This window comes from Balearica regulorum, chromosome 13, assembly GCF_011004875.1.
Source record: "Balearica regulorum gibbericeps isolate bBalReg1 chromosome 13, bBalReg1.pri, whole genome shotgun sequence".
NCBI classification, from domain to species: Eukaryota; Metazoa; Chordata; class Aves; order Gruiformes; family Gruidae; genus Balearica; species Balearica regulorum.
The window spans coordinates 18,701,499-18,722,143 of record NC_046196.1 but is presented as its reverse complement, the minus strand read 5'-3'; the positions used below and the strand labels follow the sequence as shown (position 1 = coordinate 18,722,143).

The 20,645-nt window shown below is 47.1% G+C and overlaps 1 protein-coding gene and 1 long non-coding RNA gene across 2 annotated transcripts; one reads left to right on the top strand and one right to left on the bottom strand.

Annotated features, from left to right (window-relative positions):
* Positions 1–1,058: 1,058 nt before the first annotated feature.
* Positions 1,059–4,826, bottom strand: IRX5 (iroquois homeobox 5). Its single transcript, XM_075765590.1, has 3 exons — positions 4,048–4,826; positions 2,364–2,769; positions 1,059–2,108 (listed from the first exon to the last, which is right to left on the bottom strand). Exons 1-3 carry the CDS (start codon positions 4,294–4,296, stop codon positions 1,342–1,344), a joined length of 1,422 nt encoding a protein of 473 aa, XP_075621705.1. The 5' UTR covers positions 4,297–4,826; the 3' UTR covers positions 1,059–1,341.
* Positions 4,827–6,245: 1,419 nt separating this feature from the next.
* On the top strand, positions 6,246–20,461 carry LOC142603663 (uncharacterized). Its single transcript, XR_012837552.1, has 5 exons — positions 6,246–6,402; positions 7,236–7,292; positions 12,344–12,510; positions 12,728–12,860; positions 20,243–20,461. It is a non-coding gene; the product is annotated as an uncharacterized LOC142603663 (long non-coding RNA).
* The last annotated feature ends 184 nt before the right edge of the window (positions 20,462–20,645 follow it).

The following is a 20,645-nucleotide window of genomic DNA, read 5'->3' as shown; positions in this document are numbered from 1 at the left end:
CGGGCGGCGGGAGCAAAACTCGGGCCGAGTGTGACACCTACCTGCCAGCGCCGGGAAGCACCGCGCCCGCGGCCGGCCCTGCGCGGGGCTGCGCGGTCGCGGACAGCCGCCCAGCCCGCGCCGTCCCGTAGGCCGAGGGCAGCGGTGCAAAACGCCTGGGGGTGGGGTGGGGGGTGGGGGTGGAAGGGGCCGGGGCCGAGGCGTCCTCCGGCGTACCGAGTGCCTTTGCCTGTGCAATCCCCATCCCCGGACACCGCCGCAGCACCTCTGCAGCCGCGACGCGGGCTAAATCTGGCAGAAAATCGAACTCATTAGCAAAGTTCACCAGCTGATTGCTTTGCATAAAACACGACACTGATTGGAAGTAATTAGGTTAAAAGATGGGACTGCGTTTCGATTTGGTGCTTCTAACAAGTGCTTTTGTGCATGGCCTGATTTAAGCCTTTCCCTCCGGAAACGGCGTCCCTCCGCGCCCGTCCCCGGCCCCGTCCCGCTGCCGCCGCCGCTCGCCTCTCCTCGGCCCCGCGGGCGGCTCTCGCCGCCGGAGCCCGACCTTTCAGAAACCGTCAGTCACTTGAAAAAGGCTTCAGGTGCTACTGTAAAGTCCTAAACGGAGCCCCGCGTCTCTTTCAAAACCTGTATTTTTTTCCCGCAGCTACTCACGTATCTGCCCGTTGCAAAAAAAAGAGTGGTTTTAATTCTGTTAAAAATCTCTTTTAATTAAATATTTGCATTTTACAAAGGCGGCTGCAGGTTTTTGTATCTAATAAGTATAACCTTTTTTTTTTTTTTTGTATTATAGCTTAGCTCACACCCAAGGAAAAAAAAACAATAGGCATAAAAAATTAAATTAAACTTGTATATATATATTTTAAAACTATGAAACAATTCGGGAAAAGACACAGAAATGTATATATTTATATTACGAAAACAACATTAATGCCTGTACAGGTGTCTTGATTTCATAATTTACTTCAAAGATACTGTATTATCAATTTAAATACAAAAAGCTACATTAAATATACAGAATAAGATTTCATACAAATCTTTCTTCTTTGTGTGTGTGTGAGAGAGAGCATGTCACTCGTTTGCTTTTCACTTGGTTAAGACATTGCTGGGTGGTTTCCACCCAGCCATTTCCAATAGACTCTATAAACTTTTGACGGGGGTGCTGGGAGGGAGGGGGGGAGCTGGTCTTTTTCTGTTTGTTTCGTATTTCTTTTGGTAGTGGAAAAATAACTGCCAAAGCAATTTATTATTTCTCTCAATAAATTAAAAAAAAAATAATAATAAAAGAACAAAACCACAGTCCCAGGAGGGGGTAAGGAGGAGAAGCCGATATTAAATGTTGGACATACCTTTCTTCAGTTCGTAAGGTGAGTCTTTGCAAAGGTCTACTTGGGACTGGCTCCTGATCATTTTAGTGTCTTTAGCCAGGCTCTCGGCTCTGCTGAGGACAGTCTGGTTTAATCCATTGAAGTGGGCGCCGGGGGCGGCGGCGGCGGGGCCGCCGGCGGGGTGCCCGTGCAGGGCCCCGAAGGAGCCGTAGTTCGTGTAACCGGGGTAGAAGGGCGCCGTGTAGTAGAGCGGCCGCGGCAGGACCGCCCCGTTGGGGAAGGGGCACTGTGCCGCCGGCGAGCGCGGCCGCGGTGGCGAGCGCGACGGGCCGCCGCCGCCCAGCACGGCGGGGCCGGGGGGCGCCGCCTCGCCGCCGGCCTCCTTCGCCTTGTCCGCCGAGGTGGCGATCTCGGCCAGCGACCAGAGCTTGGGCTTGGCGAGGGCCGCCTGCTGCGGCGAGTGGATGACGGAAGCGCCGGTGGCGGCGGGCAGCAGCGGGTGCAGGTCGGCGGCGTGCGGCGGCCCGGCGGCGGCCGAGGGCGGGCGGTACGGCGGGGGCTCCTCGCCGCCCGCCGGCGGCAGCCCGCGGCCCGCCGGGCACGGCCCCAGCGGGGAAGAGCCGGGCGCCTTGGGGGGGGCGGGCGGCCCGTCGAGCCGCTCCTCCGCCGGCTCTTTGCAATCCGAGTCGCTGAGGCCGCCCTCGGCCTCCCGGGGGCCGGGGGACTCCTGGAGGCGCTCGCAGCCCGGCGCTGCCTTGGGATCCGCCGCTCCTGGGGGGAGAAAGGAGAGGGATGGGGGGGCAGCTCTCGGGCTCGCCCTGCGCCCCCAAACCCGCCCACCCACTTCGCCGCCACCCCCCACCCCCCCTCCGGCCCCGCCGTCGCCAGGCCCGCAGCGCTGCCCTCCGTCTCCCCCCCGCCCCGGCTGCTCGCTCGGGGGGGACAGGCCGCCCCGCCGCCCCGCACCGGGCCCGGGGCAGCCCCGAGGGCGCGGCTGCGGTGGCCCGGCCGAGCCCGCTGCCCTACCTGTGTCCGGCGTCCCGGGGTCCCCCTTCTCCTCCAGTTTCTGCGGCTCGTCCTCGTCGTTTTTCTCCAGGTCGATGTTCTCCTCTTCCTCCTCGTCCTCGCTGCGGTTCCGCGGGGTCCAGGTCATTTTATTCTCCTTTTTGAGCCGCCGCCGCGCGTTGGCGAACCAGGTGGAGACCTGGGTGAGGGTCATTTTGGTGATGATGGCCAGCATGATCTTCTCGCCCTTGGTGGGGTAGGGGTTTTTCCGGTGCTCGTTGAGCCAGGCCTTGAGGGTGGCCGTGGCGTCCCGCGTCGCGTTCTTGCGGTACGCGGGGTCCCCGTAGGGGTAGGAGCCGAGCGGCGCCGCATACGGGTGGTACCCCAGGGAGCCGGCCATGCCCGGCGTGTGGTCGTATGGCGAGCCCTGGGGAAAGAGGGAAGAGGGGCCCGGCGGGGCGAGGTCAGGCGGCCGCGGGGCGGCAATGACACGGCAAGGGCAGCGCCAGGGCCTGCCCGCGGCCCCTGCCCGCGCCCCGCCGCCTCTCCCCCGGCGCCGGGCCCTGCCCGGCTTCTCCGTTGGCTCCTTCCCGGGAGAACGGGCGGAAGGGCCTGGGGGCTCGCCGGGGCCAGGAGGCTCCGGCCCCAGGAGGCCACCGGCCGCCTGCAGCAATCCAACGCCTCTCCCCCAAATGCAGGCTCGGAGAAGCAAGTACACAGCGCGGCGAGGGGGCGGACAACGGCGGGGGCACCCTTCCCCCCGGGCTGCGATCGCGGCGGGCAACCTGCCGGGCCCAGGCAGCCGGGCCAGGCCGGGCCGCTCCTTTGGCAGACCAGGGGCGGGAGGAGGAAAAAAATAAAGGGAAGAAAAGAAAAGAGAAGAATAGAGAAAGAAAAAAAAAAAGGAAAAGATAAAAGAAAGGAAAAGAAAAGAAAAAGGAAAAAGAAAAGAAAAAAGAAAAGAAAGCGAAAAGAAAGAGAAAAGAAAAATAGAAACTGTGAAACTCTGCCTAGTCCCTAAACAGGGGAGAAGCTGAGCAAAACTCCCCGGATTTTTGGGGGAACTGCGGGGCCCTGGCGGCGGCCGCGGCTCTGTGGCGGGGATGCCCCGCTCCCCGGGCCGGCCCCGCGGTGCCCCGCAGGCGCGCACGGCGGCGCAGTGCCCTGCCTTCCCCTTCCCTTCTCCGCGCAGCGCCCGCGGAGCGGCTCGCGGCCATGGGATTAGAGCTCTGCAGTATTTAAGCAGCCTAATTATCGCCGTGCAGGGGAAAGTTCCCTGGGTTTATCGCCCGGATTTCTCCCGTCGCCGGCCGCTGCTGGGTTCGTTCCCTTTTCAGTCACAACAAGCTAATTGTTGCGGAATTACGATTGCTGTTTTATATTAAAAAAAAAAATTTTTTTTTTGAGGGAATGGAATTGGTCCCCGCCCGCCCCAGCCCTGTCTCGCCCCTGCCGTGCCGTGCCGGCGGCTCCCCCCGCGCCCGGCCCTGCCCGCCGCTGCCGCCAGCAACAGTGTGCGGCAGCACAGGGCGGCGATGCGGGAAAGTTGGGCGGCGAGGCGGGGAGCTGCGCTCCCTTTTGTTCCCGATATCTCAAAAATAAAATCGGAACAAAAAGCAGGCCCGGGGAGGGGGGGGGGGGGGGCAGGCGGCCGCGGGATGCCGCCGTGCCCGGCGCGGTGCCGGCTGCCCGGGGCTGCTCTTACCACGTAGGAAGTGAAGGCGGCGGCGGCGGCGGCGGCCGGGTCGGTGCCGTACTGGAGGTGGGAGTTGTAACCCGGGGAAGGGGCGGTAAAGGCTGTAGATCCGGCATAAGGGGAAAAAGCGGAGCCCGAAGAAGATCTCCCAAGTTCATCGGTCCTGGGTCCGGAGATCACGCTGGTGCTGTACGCCGGGCAGGAGTAGAGAGCCAAGGACGCTGACGGCTGGTACAAGTAACCCTGAGGATACGACATGGCCAGGCGCACACATATACCCGGGAGCCCAAGGCGCCGGGAGGGAGCCGCCGCGCTGCCGGGCTGGGGCCGCTGCGGCCGGGGCTTCGCGGGCGCCTCTCCGCCCTCGCCAGCTGGGCAGCGGCGGCACCTTGCTCTGTGCCGGGGCTGCTGCTCCGCGCTCGCCTGCAGCCTGGCACCGCTTCCTCCTTTTTCTCCCCCCCTCGCTTCCCGCTCTCTCTCTCTCTTTTTTTTTTCCCCCTCTCTCGCTCTCTTCCCCCTTGCACTGGGGGGCTTTTTTTTTTTTTTCCCCCTTCCTCCTCGCTCTCGCTTTCCGAAGGGTCCTGCCAAGATGCTAAGTTGGAAATTGCAGCTCCTGACGCCTTCTGCGCGGCCCGGCGAGGCTCCTCCTTCGCGGGGTGTTGTCAGTGGAAGGACTGGCAGGACCCCGCTGGGCTGCCGCGGCCGGGCCCAACCAGCGGGAGGGCTCCGCGCTTCCCTCGGCCCTCCCCAGCGCTCAGAGGCTCGAGTGCGCCGGCTCCTGGATTGCAGTCACCTCCGAGCCATTTAAGATCAGCTCCAACTTTCTGCATGTGCTAAATACCGTGCGGAGCAGCGCTGCGCCGGAATGCAAGCCAATCAGTATATGAAAAAAAAAATAGATATTTAATAAGATTTATTAGCCGCCCGGCTCCCCCTCTGCGCAGCCACCCCTCCTCTTGCTCTCTGCCCCCTGCCCCTCCCTCCACTAAATCACTGGAGGTGGAATATACGGGGGGGATGGGGGGGGCGATGGTGTTAGTTTTTCTTTTCGAAACAAAAAAAGTGATTTTCGGCGGGGAAGCGGCGCGCCGCAGCCCAGTCCGGTCCCGCAGCACCGGGATGCGCGGCCGGTCGGGACGGGGGGACGCGCCGGGGCCGCCCCGCCGCCGGACCTGTTGCGGCGGCTGTGCGAGAGGAGCTGCGGCGGGGGGTGCCCGGGGCGCGGCGAGGAGTGGGGTTTGGCTTCGCGGAGGGCTCGGGGGGCCGTGAGCGGGGCGCCGGTCCCGGGAGAAGGGGGAGCCGGAGGGGAGCGGCGGGGGCGGAGACGGGTCGGCAGAAATGGCTCCGAATGCGGGTCTGCCCGCGGATCGAAGCGGTACCCCGGGTATCCTCCCCCTCCCCGACTCATAACAGGGTCGAGGCGAAAGCAGATTAAAACCATATGAACCGGGGTAAATCCGCCCCGATCAGGAGATGTAATCTCCTTTGATTCCACCAGATACATTTCCCAACAGGAACATATCCCGATTTATTCCCTCCTCGCTTTTTTTCCCTCGCGGCTGAGGCAAGGCGCTGCTCCCGCCGTCGCGCCCCCGGCCACCCGGGACCCGACGGGCCATTCCCGGGGGGACACGATATAATTAGATTTATCTTTTTTTTTTTTTTTTTTAATCTTGTAACTTTTGCATCTCCCAGCCCTAATTCCTCTCGCCGCTGGCCCCAGCGGGCAGGACGCGGAGACGCGACGGGGAGGTGGTGTGTGCTTTAAAACGGGCGGGGCGGGGCAGGAGCTCTCCGGGACGCCGGGGAGGTGACACCGACGCCGCCCCGCTCCGTCCCTCTGGGGTTTTTGCCCGGCGGCAGCGGCCACAGCCCCCCAGCCAAACGGCGGGGCACAGGCTGAGCCTGCCCGGTCAGCCTCGCTGCGGGTCCGAGGAGGGGGGGCGGTGGCGCCTCGGTGGGGAGGGACGGGGCGGGCAGAGAGCGCTCTCCCCGGTGTCTTCGGGGGAGAGCACGGCAGGGCCGGGGGCGGCGGGGCGGGCGCGGCCCGCACTACATTACCCAGCATGCCGTGGCCCCGCCAGTCCCGCCCCCGCCCCTCCCGGCGCATCATTGGCTGCCCTCCTGCGGGCGGTGGGTCCTCCTCTTCTTCCATTGGCCTGCGGAACTGTCCCTCAGCACGCGGAGGAGGGGGTGTGGAGGGGCGGTGGTGGCACGCGGCGCCGTTGCTGGGGAGTCCGGAAGCGGCGCTGACAGGACGGCGCGCGGAGGCGCTGCGGGCCGAGGCGGCCGGTTCCCGGCCCAGCTCGGTCGGGCTCAGCCCGGCCCGTGGCGGTTGCGGGCCGCCCCGCCCCGGCCGGCGAGGTGAGGAAGCGGGGCGGCAGCGTCTCCCGCCGCGCGGCCGGACGGCGGGGCTTCAGGGGGCCTGTGGCGACGCTGCCCCGCCGCGCTGGGGCGCCCCCTGCCGGGCGGGTATCGCCGTTGCCCTGCGCGCGGGGGCGGCCGTGCCGGCTGCCGAGCCCCGTAGCTGGCGGGGACAAGGGGCGGGCAAGCGGGCGGGCAAGCGGGCGCTCCCGGGGAGGCGGCGGCGCCGGAGCCGCTGTCGGCCGCGGTCCCGGCGCCGGTGTCCCCCCGCGCCCTACCGGAGGGCGCTGGCGCGCCGTCCGTGCCGGGCCCCGCGGTGAGGCGGCGATCGCGGGAGCGGCGTACGGAAGCCCGGCGAGGCGGGGCGGGTCTCGGCACCCTCCTCGGTGCCGCTGCCGAGCAGCGCTTTGTCTGGCGTTTCCCCCCTTTCTCCTCTGTTCTCTTCCCTCCCCCTTTTATTTCATGTTAGTGATTTTTACGTGGAAGCGTACGGTGTTTTCTCTCTTTAAAAATCCACGTTGGGTTCTGTCTCCGGTAACCGGGAAGGGTCTGCCACCGGATCGCACACTCTTACATGCTCAATCCACACAGGTGTGCACTTTCATCAGTTTTCAGCTGCACGGTGTCACTGATACTTGTCCCTGGGTTAATTTTAGCTGTTGCTCTAAAGCGCCGCATTTCTTTTTCAGCTCAAAAGCGCTTCTGTCATAACCCTCTGACAGTACCCCTTGTTCGAGGAGTGAGATATCGTCTGGTAAAGTTTGATACGTTTAACGTTCATTTTATATGTGAGTGGAATGAGTAACCGCTTTTCCTTGCCCATTTCTTTGTAGAGAGAAGCAGAAGTTTTAACCATCTTCCCATGACATCTGACTTTTTTTGAGGAGGAGGTAAGCTTAATGTCATGTAAAATTACCCTCTTTATTTCTGATGTTCTACTAATCTTGCTTCTGTAGGCGTACATTTTGGAAACCGTGGCGAGTTCATGCATACTTTCATGCGTTGCAACATAATACCAGAGCTGATTAATAAACGGTAGCGGTAGGACTCTTATGCCACCAGGATTGTAAGTGTCTATCAAACCGACACTCTCCCTGCATTATGCCACTATTATATTCTTTGCAGATTTAAAAGAACTGTAGATAATTCTTCAAGATATTGAAACATTTAGTTTAGTTTATAGTTCTATTGCTGTGGTTGTCACCTTCACTTTATATCAAATTTGAGACTCATTTCTTAAGGATGTCTCTATTTTCTGCTTTATTTGCTCATTGATAGCTCTACTGAATGACTGGTCACAGCAACTTTTTCCTCCGATAGAAGCATATTAAAATGTGAAAGCCTAAGACTAATCTGCTTTGCAGGACTTTTCAACTCTTTGATTAAAGGGAAATAAGTTTGTTTCAAGACTCCTGTTTCTGTAGTTCTACCAGTTCTATTAACAAATGTGGGGCTTGAGGATACATTTGCTGCTTCTCTTCAATTTATTGAAGGTATGTACATTTGAAGGTACGGATAGGTTCCTGGTACCACGTGTTTGTTTGCTTTACAGCTGCCAGTGAAACGATCTAAGTACAAGTTGATATTAAAATTCTGTATGTCGTATATTTTTGTCGTAATTTCTTGGAAGCTAAACTGTTAATGCAATAAAAGAAACATTTGCCATTCAATTCTTACTTAATGATGGGTAGGATTTACAGGCTGGCTGTGTACTCTTCGCTTTATTTAAATTAAGGCTTGTGACTTTAAATTCAGCTTGTATAAATAAATAAAGTCATTATTTATATAGCCTTCAGTCTGATGGGCTGGTCCTGCAAAGCTGTTTAAAATAGTCTTTGCTTACTTTAGTAGTCGGACTCCAGTAGGGTTTTTGACATGAGGGGAACTTGGATTTGAGATGACTGCACAAAACGTGCAGACCTGAAATGCAGCAATACTTGAACTTGCATATTTGTTTTTCTACACTGACTTCATTTGCATAATTTCATTTAGGGTGTGCAAGCATATGTGATACAGTGTAAAATAGCTTAATAAATTAGTGCATGAACATATAGTAGGGATCAGCTGTGAATATTTTCTTTCCAGGAAGGGAAAAAGAGGCAGGGTGATCTTGAAAATAACGGCAAACTGTATTTTAAAAGTACAGCCGTTGGTAGGCTCTAACTGTAAGTGGTTTCGTTGCAGGTGGCTTGTAGGGGATGGAGTTAAACTTAGGTATCTTGGGTATGATACAACTTAATTTAATTACTTTAATAGCTACTTTCTGTTGAAACTTTAAAAATCTAACGATCCCACTTTTATTGCAGTCTTTAAAGATCTAATTGTTCTTGTGTGTGTCTGAGATGTAAAACTTAGTGCAAGGAGAGGCGGCAGATTGGTTCCGTCACACAATTTTGTTGGGTTTTTTTTGAGAGTACTTAAAAGATTATGATGGATAATGCTGTCTTGCCAAAGAATGCCGACACAGGTGTTCATCATTATCTTAATTAAGATCCTGAGAAAATGTCATCTTTCGGCATGAATTATGAAGGGAGATGCATTAGGAGATCATTTCAACTTTTTTTTTTCTTTTTACAGGGGTAGATGAGAAGGAGGCTGTTTTGAGAAAACCTTTTTGATATTTCTTTATCAGAATACCTGACCTTAGACACTTAGTGAATAATTTGTTTCTCCACTTCAATTTGTGAATATATTACCAAGAGATCTGTATGTGATGTTAAAAGGAATCCTTTAAAAAAAAAAAAAGAAAACAAATAATAATATTAATAATAATATAATCCTCCCTCCCAGATACTCTGTTCTGTTTAAAGCTGTCCCTATAAACAAAATATTTGGATGGTAGTGGAAATTGCTGCTGGAAACATCTGCTAAGAGGTGTTTCATATAGTGTATTTAAAAGTATTAACAATTCATATCTATTTTGTTCTGTTCTTAGTATGAGTGAATATTGATCTTTTTAATTAAGCATGAAGAGAAAAAAAAAATTCCTTTTCTCACCTTCGCACTACTGTGGAAGTAAAACTAACTAGTGTGCAAAGAGGAGGGAGGGGCCTGTGTTTTTCTACGTTAAATCAATACATTATTAGCTGAGCAAGAGCTAAAACAACGCATCTAATATATTGGCTGAAGCATCGACAGTAAAACTTAGGGGCGCTTTCCTGCAGATACTTGTGTGCGTGTTGCTGCTGGCTTCCCCAGGATGAAGTCATGGGAGTTACAGGGTCAGTACGTGCTGGTGTTTGGTGGCTTCTAGCCTAGGTGAATGGTCTCGGGAGAGCACCCTTCACGTCTCTGCTCTTTCTTCTGCCTCCATGTACTTTGCCTGAGACTCTACTTGTTAACACTCTCTGTGTGTGCGGTCTGAGACTGAGGTGTAAACTCATGAACACCTAGAATAACTCTTCTGTGCCTAGCAATTAGGTATTAGGTAGCTTAGAGAGACTTTTGTTTTTCTCAGCAAGCCTTTCTATATAAAATCACTTTTTGTCTGCTAAAAGAAACCTGATTTTCAGTCTCAGTCCTTTTTTAAATTGCACCAGCAAACCTGTTTAGTATGTGGAATAAAACCATACACAGAAGTGCAGCTGGCAAGCCTTTTAAGCATGTACTTATTGTATTGAACATGTAACTCCAGAGATCTTGACAGTATCATGGGAGAACCTGAAACTGTATTTCAGTTTCCTTGAAGTTTCCTGTAATTAACTTAACTAGCACAATTTGCTTGAATTTGTTGGCATAATATGGACTAAGTTAAGAATGTCTTTACGGTTTATTTTGCTTACGGTTCCACAGGCATATACAGAAAATAGACTCTCCTAATGGTGACTTTAGTGGAAAAAATGAAAAATGCTCTCTTTCATGTCTAAACAAGTTTTTCACTTAGCCAGCCACATCTACTGTTAGTTGACTCGTATTGTGAAAGAGAAGCGCCTCAGCGGGAAGGATGGCTGTGCCATTTTATGGGACGTGCACGTACCCGTAGCTTTCTGTACGGTGGCAAATTCCCAGGCGCTGCAGCGTGGTGGGAGCTCCCGTAGCTGGAATCTGGCCTCCAGTGTGGGTATTAGAGGTGGGTGACTTCTAATAGCAGTGTCGTGTTCCAAAGGGTTTGTGTTATATCTGCTTTACTTACATACCTTATGATTGGTATGAGAGCTCAGCATTACCTCTCTCAGGAGAAACGTAAAGCCAGGTAGCCTTTCTAGCCTTACACCGAAAGAATTCTTTTTACCGGTTCATAATTTCTAATTTTTCTTAATATTAGCGCTTTTTAGTTTCTGTTCCTTAATGTGGATAATGCAGATGCGAATGATTCTTGAAACTGTTTTCTGCAGATTGAAGTGAATATATTTGTAGAGCCAGAATTTTTTTAAAATATAAATCATTATTTGAGGAAAAAACCAAGCCAGTCGGACCTTTCAAGGTGAATGTGGATCATTGTAACAGAGACTTTACTATACTAATAAATTTGTGACTGATCACTCTCCTATTTTTCCCGAAGGAGATGCATCTTCCTGAGCTCTTTTTTTTTTTTTTTTTTAACAGAGCGAAAACTAGCTTTTTCTTTTCGTAAGCTCATCTTTTTCACAGTACTGCTCAGCATTTCTATTGCAGATCAAGAACGTAGCATTTACCTCTGAAATATTCTCTGCTGACATCTATGGAACTTTTCATGCCCTTCAGATTTAATTTTGTATAGAATAATGCACGGTATAATATGTAGGTCCTCTGTTTTCAATTAAGCTGTATTAGGTAACTATGCTCTTCTTTCATATCCCGTAGCAAAGTATCAATATCCAGATGGCAGTGTGCTGGGATGAAATAGCTACAGGCTTGTCTGCTACTGTAAAGCCAAGAGCTAACATTTTAGCCTGTGTGATAAATAAAACCGAGGTTGTGACTCTTGGCGTATTGGAGTTGCACTAAATAATGCTACAGTGCTGTTTATTACTGGTCTCATTGGATAATATGCAGCTATAAAAACTGCTTGAAGCTTTTATTAAGAATACTCTGTCATTATAAAAAGGTGCCTACAACTTCTTTATGATATTGAAGGTGCAAGAATTACTTTGTTTATGCTGACTTCCTGGCTGTTGTCTAGGGAGGAGGACCTTAGCCTCTCCCAGCTTCTGTAGGCATTAGGTTCCATGAATGTCCCTTGGGAAGGGGACAGCTCTGTAGAGCCTAAGTTTCAAAAGTTATTTTTAAGGCATTTTTTGCTCATTGCTTTTGCTTAAGTTTGTTTCAGTATTTAATTTCTTGCTGCAGTTAAAATTCAGCTGATACTCTCTGTGGTATAAACTGTGCTACTGTGTCCCTAAGTAAAACTGAAACCCGGGTCACCCAGATAGTTGTCTGAGAGGAGGCTGTGGAATGGCTGAGAGACTTTTCCCATCACCACCTCAGCCAGTATAAGACTTGGTAGTAGGAAAGGGAATAGGAATCTGGAATCCTGAGCTTATTTTCTTGTTCAGTTTCTGGCACATCCTGTGACCCAGATTTGGTCATGTAACCTCTGTGCCTCTGTTTACCTAAGCGGAACCCTCTGCTTTTCTCAGAAATGTTCAGATTTAAATTGGTGTCCATACTCACATAATTTGTTAGACTGTTGTGCTTTAGAGCAAAAGCAAGTTATTAATGCTATTACTGATTCGTTAACCAAATGCCATTAAATTTCCATGTTCCACAGATCTTTGATTTCCATATGCACCTGTTTATGTTGCGCCTCTTAGAAAACACAGAATTGAACACCATCCAGTGGGATGTGGTGCTAACGCAGTGTCTGTGGGATTTAACAAACGGGCAAGGGTGAAGAAACCCTTGTATAGCTCAATCTGTAATCCTTGTTTGTAGGAGAAACCTGCTGTCTTAAATTAGTGACAAACACTATCTTTTTGTTCCATTTCCCTGTTCTCCAAATGTCCATTTTTTGTCTTTATAGAATGCACTCAGGAGCAGAAACAGCAAGGTCCGTGATGGGGAAAATGAATCCAACAGTCCGTCATGTCTGGTACCTGCCTGAGTACAGGAAGAGACCTTGTACAAAGACAGAATGAATCTGGGCTTGCAGCTCTTTGTCACCGTATTAAGTCCTGTTCAGAGTTAATAGTAAGTAATTCGTTTTGTCTATGTTATGACTCATTAAGTAAGGCATTACAGTAGTGGCACTTTCCTTTGTGGTGCTGGGTTCTGTCTCTAACAAAATGCAGAATCAGTTTCCAGATACATCAGCTTTAGTCCTGTTTCTGTTAAGAACATCACGTAGTGCAGATGATGAACATCGTAGTAAGTACGCTCTTTTTTCTTTTCTTCTTCTCCTGTCTAGATGAGCTCAGTGAGACTGGCCTAAGCAATGCTGAAGTAGGGAAGAACAGAGTTGGAAGGCAGGAACTCTTTCAAAGCAGGATTCTTCTTCTTTCCGTAACACCCAAACACAAAGACTTTATAAACTTCATTAGGTAAAGTATTGATAATAGTGTAATATCAGTAATAGTGCATGATCTAATATTTGCACTGCTTTATTGTTCAGTGATCACGTGGAGCTGCATTAAATAAATGAACATATACTAGTGACTTAAATGAACATTATGAGTGAGAGCAGTAAATCAAGAAGGTGGCTACTAGAGGAAATACTACTCTTTTTTTTTTTTTTTTTTTTTTAATTTAAGCCAGTGTCTTGCCTTTTTTCAGTTCTTTCCATAGCCTGTAGTTCTTTTGTTTCTTGAGAAAGATGGAATGAAGAACAATACCTTTTCATTCAAGAAATTGAAGTTAGTTCAATGTTTTAACCAGAAAGACTTCACAGTCCTCTTAGCTGTTACAGCATCTTAATGCTTTGTCCAGCAGAAAATAGTACTCCTAGTGCTGACCCGTGAGGTCTCCATAAACATCTGTAGTGCCACAGCACGTGTTGCTCTTTCTTCGTAAGCCTTCCCTTGTCAGGGAGCGGTTGCAAAGTGTCTGCTGTGGTGCAGCCCTCTGTGACCTCTTGCATCCAAGGACAGAATTTGTGTGTCTTTCTGTGTGGATCTTGTGAGAGCTCTCTCCTGAGCCCAATAGTTCTCAAATATTGCAAGAAAAGATCTGACAGTGTTGTCTGGGAGATGTGCCTGACTTTATTATTATTAACATTTATTAAGTGCCTTACAATGGAGGAGAAGAGTCATTGCCTTAATTTTTACAAATAAGAGAACTGGCATGTAGGAAGAATGGATCTCTTCTGTCTTCTGTGATTCTTGACCCATCTAATTAGGTGATTGTCATGAGAAATAACAACCTGGCTCAGGGGAATGGCACTGGGGAAAGATGCCGGCACGTTCAGTATAGCACATCGCTTCTCCCTCCCAGAATGGCTTCCTGTAGTAAGCAGGGTCTTCCCTCTGTGAGTGTTGCTTGGTCAGGGAGGAGCTTTAAAAGGGCTGATGAGCCTGAGGCTGTGTCTCTAGCAGATAGCTTCATTATAGATCTCATCCAGGGAAAAAGTGAGGTGCTGCAACTCATTTCTAGGAGCTACTCTTGTTTTTAGCGATTACTCACCCTCTGCCTCCTCCCGCTTCCTTTCACAATAGAGTGGCCTTTCCCCAGGATAAGCTGATTCACTTCACGGCTGGTGTTTGCAGTTTTCCTACACTTAGTTAGCCTCTAAGGCAGTAACTGTTTCTTCTGGGCTAAGACTTTGGTTTTGGGTTTTTTAATAGTTTATTTTGCTAAGAAAGAGAATCTGTCCAGCTGCTACAAACAATAGTGGTTTTGATGTGTATCAATAAAGAGTTAGAGATGTGTGTTTTCCATGTAGAAGATAAAGAGACTTAAAGCCTGCTTTAAAGGAAGGCAAACCTTGGAGAGGTTTACTTAGATGTACAATATGCCCTATTCTTTCATTTTTAAAAAAAAGTATTAAGGGTTTTTTTTGTTGGGTTTTTTTTTCAAGAAAAGAGAAAATAATTTCATCTTTTTGATTGCATTTTTTTTCTTAGTCTTACAATTGAGATAAATATTCAGAAATACGAGTTGGTAAGGTTAATGTGATTAAAATGAGTATGTGATAACAGGCTCTGCACATTAAAGATTAAGAGCTCAAATTATAGACTCCAGAATGAAACACTCCATGAGCGTTTGCAAATTTTGTTTGTGCAAGGAATGCAGGCTTAGGCCCACAGTTGCAGTTGCACAACAATTTCAGCCCGTCTGTTGCTTTTTTGTCTTGACTGATCTGCACAGAAGTCTCTCGAACACTGTGGTGTCAGGGTGAAAATGTAGTCTGGGGTGAGGTGGGGGGGCAAATGAGGAAATAATTTCAGTCCAAGCATTAGTGTTACTCTATAAAAATAGATTAGTTTTACACAAATGATTCACACTTACAAAGATCAGTTTATAGCATTTTGACTGCACAGTAGTTAATTCTTTATGTATAAATTGATCCTTTATACAAATGTAATTCCATATACAACAGTTAATCTCTTTGAGTGCAAGTTGAAAATATATTATCAACTAATTTATGTAGGTTATGACTTTCTTTCCCTTGTACTCTGCAGCGGTTACCTGCACTAAAGTTGAGTTGGTGTGTGCTTAATGAAAATTGGATGTGAAATGTAATATGTAGAGGACAAAGAAGCATTGAAATCCTTATTGCTCTTAAAAAGACAAAGGTACCTCAGACAATTCTGCTTTCTTAATCTCTTGAGAATTTGATGCGTAATTCTGTTATGAGCAATTTGGAGTGAATGAAATTGAAATATTTTTAGAAATAGTATTAGTACCAGCTATTATTGCTCATGGTTTGTGAAGCCCAGTTTTGTTTTAAAATGCTCTTTTGAGGGGCTAATTTATAGACAGTCTTCCATTGAGAAAGAAAAGCATCCTGGACTTTCATGGATAGATAAGTCTAGCTCTTATATCTGTGAAATTTGCTAAATGTTGCAACCATTTAAATAAAGCGTTTGTTTACATAACAGCAATGGCATTTCTCCTCCTCTTCCTTGCGGTTTTGTCCAACTAGATGTTATGAGTGGCAGTTGCAGTGACTGCTAAGTGTTTAAATGATGACACCATTATGTGAAGTGATTTTGAAATGAGAGATTCCAGCCAAGAATTACATCTGCTCTCATCTCCTTCAAATCATACTCTCTGGCTGTGCAGATTATGATTGATTTGTTTGTGACAGATTGCAGGAAACAGTCATTGATTTTTCAATATTTTACCTTAAAATTATTTACAGTTGTAACCAAGGGGAGGTATTTCCATGGGCTGTCAGCCCCTGAAAGACTGGGATAATATTCCCTGCTCCCTGACAAGACAAATTACCCGTAATGAGTGCAGTAGCTGAAGGGTATACTTTTATTTTAAAATATGTCAATAACCCCAGCGACTAAACGAATATTGATTCAGCATAATGAAGCCTGAGTAATGTGAAAATGAGCTCTTCAAGGAGCATGGTAAAGACTTTCTTTTTAGCTTGTAGCAAGAAGCTTTTCATTCTTTACTGTTAGGTAGTTGAAACGTGCAGTCTTAAACAAGTCATCCTTAAACAGTAGGAATATGCAGAATAATGTAACAAAAGAACTTGGGGGTTTTTTCTGTTTGGGTTTTTTTTTCCTTTTTTTTTTCCCTCAAGTTCTTTTTCTTCAATGCATTTCAGCAGATCAGATGTTGAAAGAGAAAAACGCAAGTTATTGAGGGCAGAGATAGAATTACTATTGGTGTTAATGTCTTTTGCAGTAATATTCTTCAGCTAGCCTAATGGCATTTTTAAAGCGGATTCTGCATATATGGGCATGGAAATGTATCTAAATAAACTGTAGATTTAATTTCATATTATTGACTTCTCGGACATATTGATGTGTGTTCTATGTGATCGGTCTAATACTCTTGTCCTTTAACAATTTAGAATAGCTGGTTTATGAGAACCTAGATATACTGTGTTATAAAACTTAGTTACCGTAGTGCACATTTTTCTTTCTAGTGCCTTGTAACACTGCATGTTTCTTACTAAATGAGAATTTTCAAATGGTAATTCATTTAAATTACAGTAATTTATGCAGTGCCATAGGTGTGGTGTGGAAAAGCATCTAATAGATTAATACAGATGTACTTCAGTTGTTCAGGGTAAGGATTAGATTAAAGACCATGTTGAGGTACAATTTTTTTAACATTAAAAATATTGAACGCTAAAAAAAAAATCATCTGAAAGGGTCAATTTGTCATTTGTATTTGAGAGCATTGTGCAACATTGGGAAGGCTCTGCGAAAACACTGGGTATAAATAGCTGTGTAATCCAGTCATACGCAAAAAGATACTTTCTTAAGATGTTTGTGTATAATGTGTCAATTATGAAATAATGTCATAGCCGGAAGCATTTTAGTGAGCATGTTTGGGCACGAAGACGACTTTCCTTATTTTCTGAGGACTGACTTCAATTGCATCCAACTAGCTTGTGAAAAATCTTCAGAAGGATGTTTTTCTGTCAGCACACAGGTGATTTTTCCAAATGTCATTCCTTTAGCACAGCTAGAAAGTATTTCAGGAGGCACTTGAGAACCTGTGGCATTGAGAGTTAAATGGCAACCCTGGAATACAAGAGATGTTCCTTGTTTTAATTTGTTAGGTTTCAGAAAAAATGTGATGTACATTTGAGCGGGTTACAACTGTAAATAATTGTAGTTTTGAGAGGGTTTGTGCATATGTAACACCTGGGATTTGCAAAATATTGGAGAATTGTTAATGGTGAGGGAGTAATAACCTCAAATATATAGCAGTGACAACAGGAGAATTTGGGGCTCTTGGATATTAAGGTTCAACTGATAACGTTTAACTGCTCAGTGGTATTCTGCACATCCCAAGTTCTCTGCCTTTTCTCATTGTTTCTGTCCCTTTTGGGTTTTTGGCCAGCAGCAGGAGATGGGAAGGGAAGGTCCTCTTTCGGTAGGTTTCCCACAGTAGCGAGGAAGAAGGAGACTGTTCAGGGCTGGGTGCCAGTTCTGATGCAGACTGAAGGGCAAATACACGTTTGTTTGAACTACATCTCCTTTTCTTGAATAACACTGCATGAGCTCAGTGGTACCACACTGAACAAAAGCAGACACTGCTGGAGGTGCTGCTGACAGCTAAACCAAAGTGGGCTCTGCTTGCAAGCCATTGGCTTATTTCACTTGCAAAGACAGGTAACATCTCGTGCTTTGCTGCCTTTCCCAAAGACGAGTTTGCTTGTGAAATGCCTGCCTGCCTGGCATTCTGGTTCAGGCCTGAACTATGTGCTTGGCACTAATGGCAAATGGTGTGTTCTCAGCTGCAGGAAGCTGACAAATGGCTTGCAAGCTTTGTGGGTGATACTGGAGCTTTCTGGTCATGGTATCTGGGAAGCTTTTAAGTTCATTCACACATCTCCTTTTAGTGTAGAACTGCTACAATTGCTAGTCTGCTTTCAGGTGACTATGGAGGAGAAAAAAAACCAAAACCCAAACAAACAACAACCCCAAATCATTAATCAGTTAAAAGTTCTTGTGTCTTTGGGATCTCCTAGAACATAAACCTAACTGCTGTTCAGTTAGGCAAAAGTAAAAGCAGAAAACACTGTGAAATGAAGATCACAGGTAAGAACAGAGTAATCTTTGTGGCTGTTGGTAAACCATGAAGGCTAATATTTGGGGTTGTTGGTATTCCTCGACACTTGGAGACTTGCAAATTTTGAGTCATTTCAGGCCTGACATGAAGACAGTGTCTCAGTATGTTCTTGTAGTAGGAAGATGGTTAATGGTGTGGGTGTTTTTGTGTAACAGTTCAGATCTCTATACCTATTTAATTGTCACATTCCACTATGAATAAGTTAGCAACCAAAACCAATGGTTGATTCTTCTTAATTTTTATGTTTGAGATTTTTTTCCTATTTATTCTGCCTCTGTGTTCTCTGCTCTACAGATAAACTATGAACTTGTTTTAATTGATGGAAGGGATGGGGGGCGGCATGTAAATGTAAGTGATGGAAATCGTGCTTACTGGTTAAGCCTTTCCCGTCCTCAATTTGTTTGCTTCAAATCTAAGAACTAATATGCGATGGAACCTGAATCGGAGCAGCCCATAAGTGGGTGGGTAGTACTATGTAGAATTTGCTAATCTAAATGTCATGGCTAGTTGAAACCAATTCTTTGTGCCTAAATTGCACGTGTTGAAATTGTTGTTCATAAATTAAAAAGAAACAATAATTGTTTTTTATCAAAAGCAATTCCATATATGCAGAATATTCACATTTTCTTGGAATAACCATATTATTTCACTAACTTGAGCGCCAGTAGTATCACAGTCTTTGGTATGGTAGCATATGGTTTATGGTGAACTGTTAGAGGGAGATAACCCTAAAAAAATACGAGGAGGATCCGCGACACTTTGACAGTCTTGCCTAACTGCAATGGTTAAAAAGGCATGGCTGACAATGCATGAGTGTTGAAATCTATGTCTGGAATTACGGAAACAAGTTGAGAAACGTAAACTGAATTGATTGTTGATTATTTTCCTTTGTAAATGCTGGGAAAAGATGCTTTTCTGTGGCCTTTAAGGAGGGTCCACAGTGTCCTTTTTTGTTCGGTTTTGTTAACTTAGCTTTTAATATGAAGTGTCATTCCCAAAATGAAGTAGTGTCCTTGGGCTGGTGGCAACAGCTGGAGTTGCAGAATTCATAAATAATTCAGAGAGGGATAAAGGGTAGGGGATTTTTTTGTCATTTGAATCTTTATTATGTGCACACATTTCATTTTAGATATGGCATCATTTGAATTCATTCAGTGTGATGATTGCACTGACCTGTCATATTTATTTTGATGTCCGTTCAAAGGACCATATGCTCTGTCCTCAGCATGAAAAAGGATGCAAGTTGCTATCCAAAAAGGCAGCTACATTCCTGTAGGCATGAAGACCCTCGTTTCCTGTTGCCATGTCTGTAGGTGTACAGCTGCAGTGTAGTGGAAGAAAGTGTAGTTGTTAGTGCAGTGACTAAATGGCAGTGTGGTCTAGCAAAAGGTGGAAAAAAGGGCAAAACCCGTGTGCATCAAGGTGTTGTATGGCATTAAAAACTCAGCTGTCACTGAGGGCCAGTTGGTTTGAGGAACCTGGCATGAGGAAGATGGGAAAGATCAAAGCCAGTTAGAAATCTGCCAAGGTGGAGGTGTGCCATGGTAGCTTTAATGTGGGAATGTAATTAATTACTTTGTGTGTTGGAAGTGGGGTTGCCATGCACACAGCCTTCTGGGGATGCATGGGAATTAGTCTGGTTATGCAAGGCTCAGGTCTTTTTCTTTGGCCAACCCATGCCCTCCTTTCCTCTTAAAGAAGCTGCCTGCTTAATCAAACATTTTGTATCATGTTCTTTTGGAAAACACGCAGTTGTAGTTTTCTTCTTCACTAATTCTGTTGTAACTGTTGCATCTGGTCCTTCACTTATTTTGGTGGTATGTTTCTGTGGACAAGTGGTTTATTTTCCAGAAGTTACAGAGAAATCTACCGGTTTCGAGTTCAACCATGTCCCATAAGTAATGAACTGCGTGATAGTGAGTAATGTGTGATTCCTGCTGGCTAATGCACTGGCTGGTATTAGCAATTCATAGTTGGTGGATAACAGGACTTTGTTAATCTTACCTTTGTGTGCACTGTTAATGTGATAGGATGCAATCACCACAATGTTTTCATGGTATAAGATGTGACTGCAGCAGTGAGTGGTGATTTGTATGAAGTAGATGGTCCATTGTGCTCATGCCGGTGGCAGAAGGAAGCCAATTAAGTGCAGGTTAGTGAAATACAATAACTAGAAGCTGTAAATGTGAATGATAACTATGCAAAATTGTTTCTTTTCTAGGTCCTGCCATCAATGACTGAGTCTCCCTGAAATCTTCGTAGCAGTTACTGCCGAGATGAGAAGGATAACAGGAAGGAGGAGTGCTTAAGTGGTTTTAATGACAGTTAATTTCATCTATTTATCAAATGACAGGTTGTTTTTTTCCTCAAAACTCGATTGTCATGACAAGATGCTTTTGGAAGTCATCTTTGTAAAATAAAACTGACAATTTTTAGGCTACAAAGAGCTATTGTATTTTTCTATACAATGTTGTCATTATGGTAAACCGCTGGAAAGTCTTTATTTTTGAAGTAATTTAACTTGCATACTTCATTCATTTATTTGAATGTCTGTTGAATGCCATGTGAAAAGTTTCTTGCCAGAGTTCTTTTATTCAATGGAATAGTTATTCTGACAATGCTCA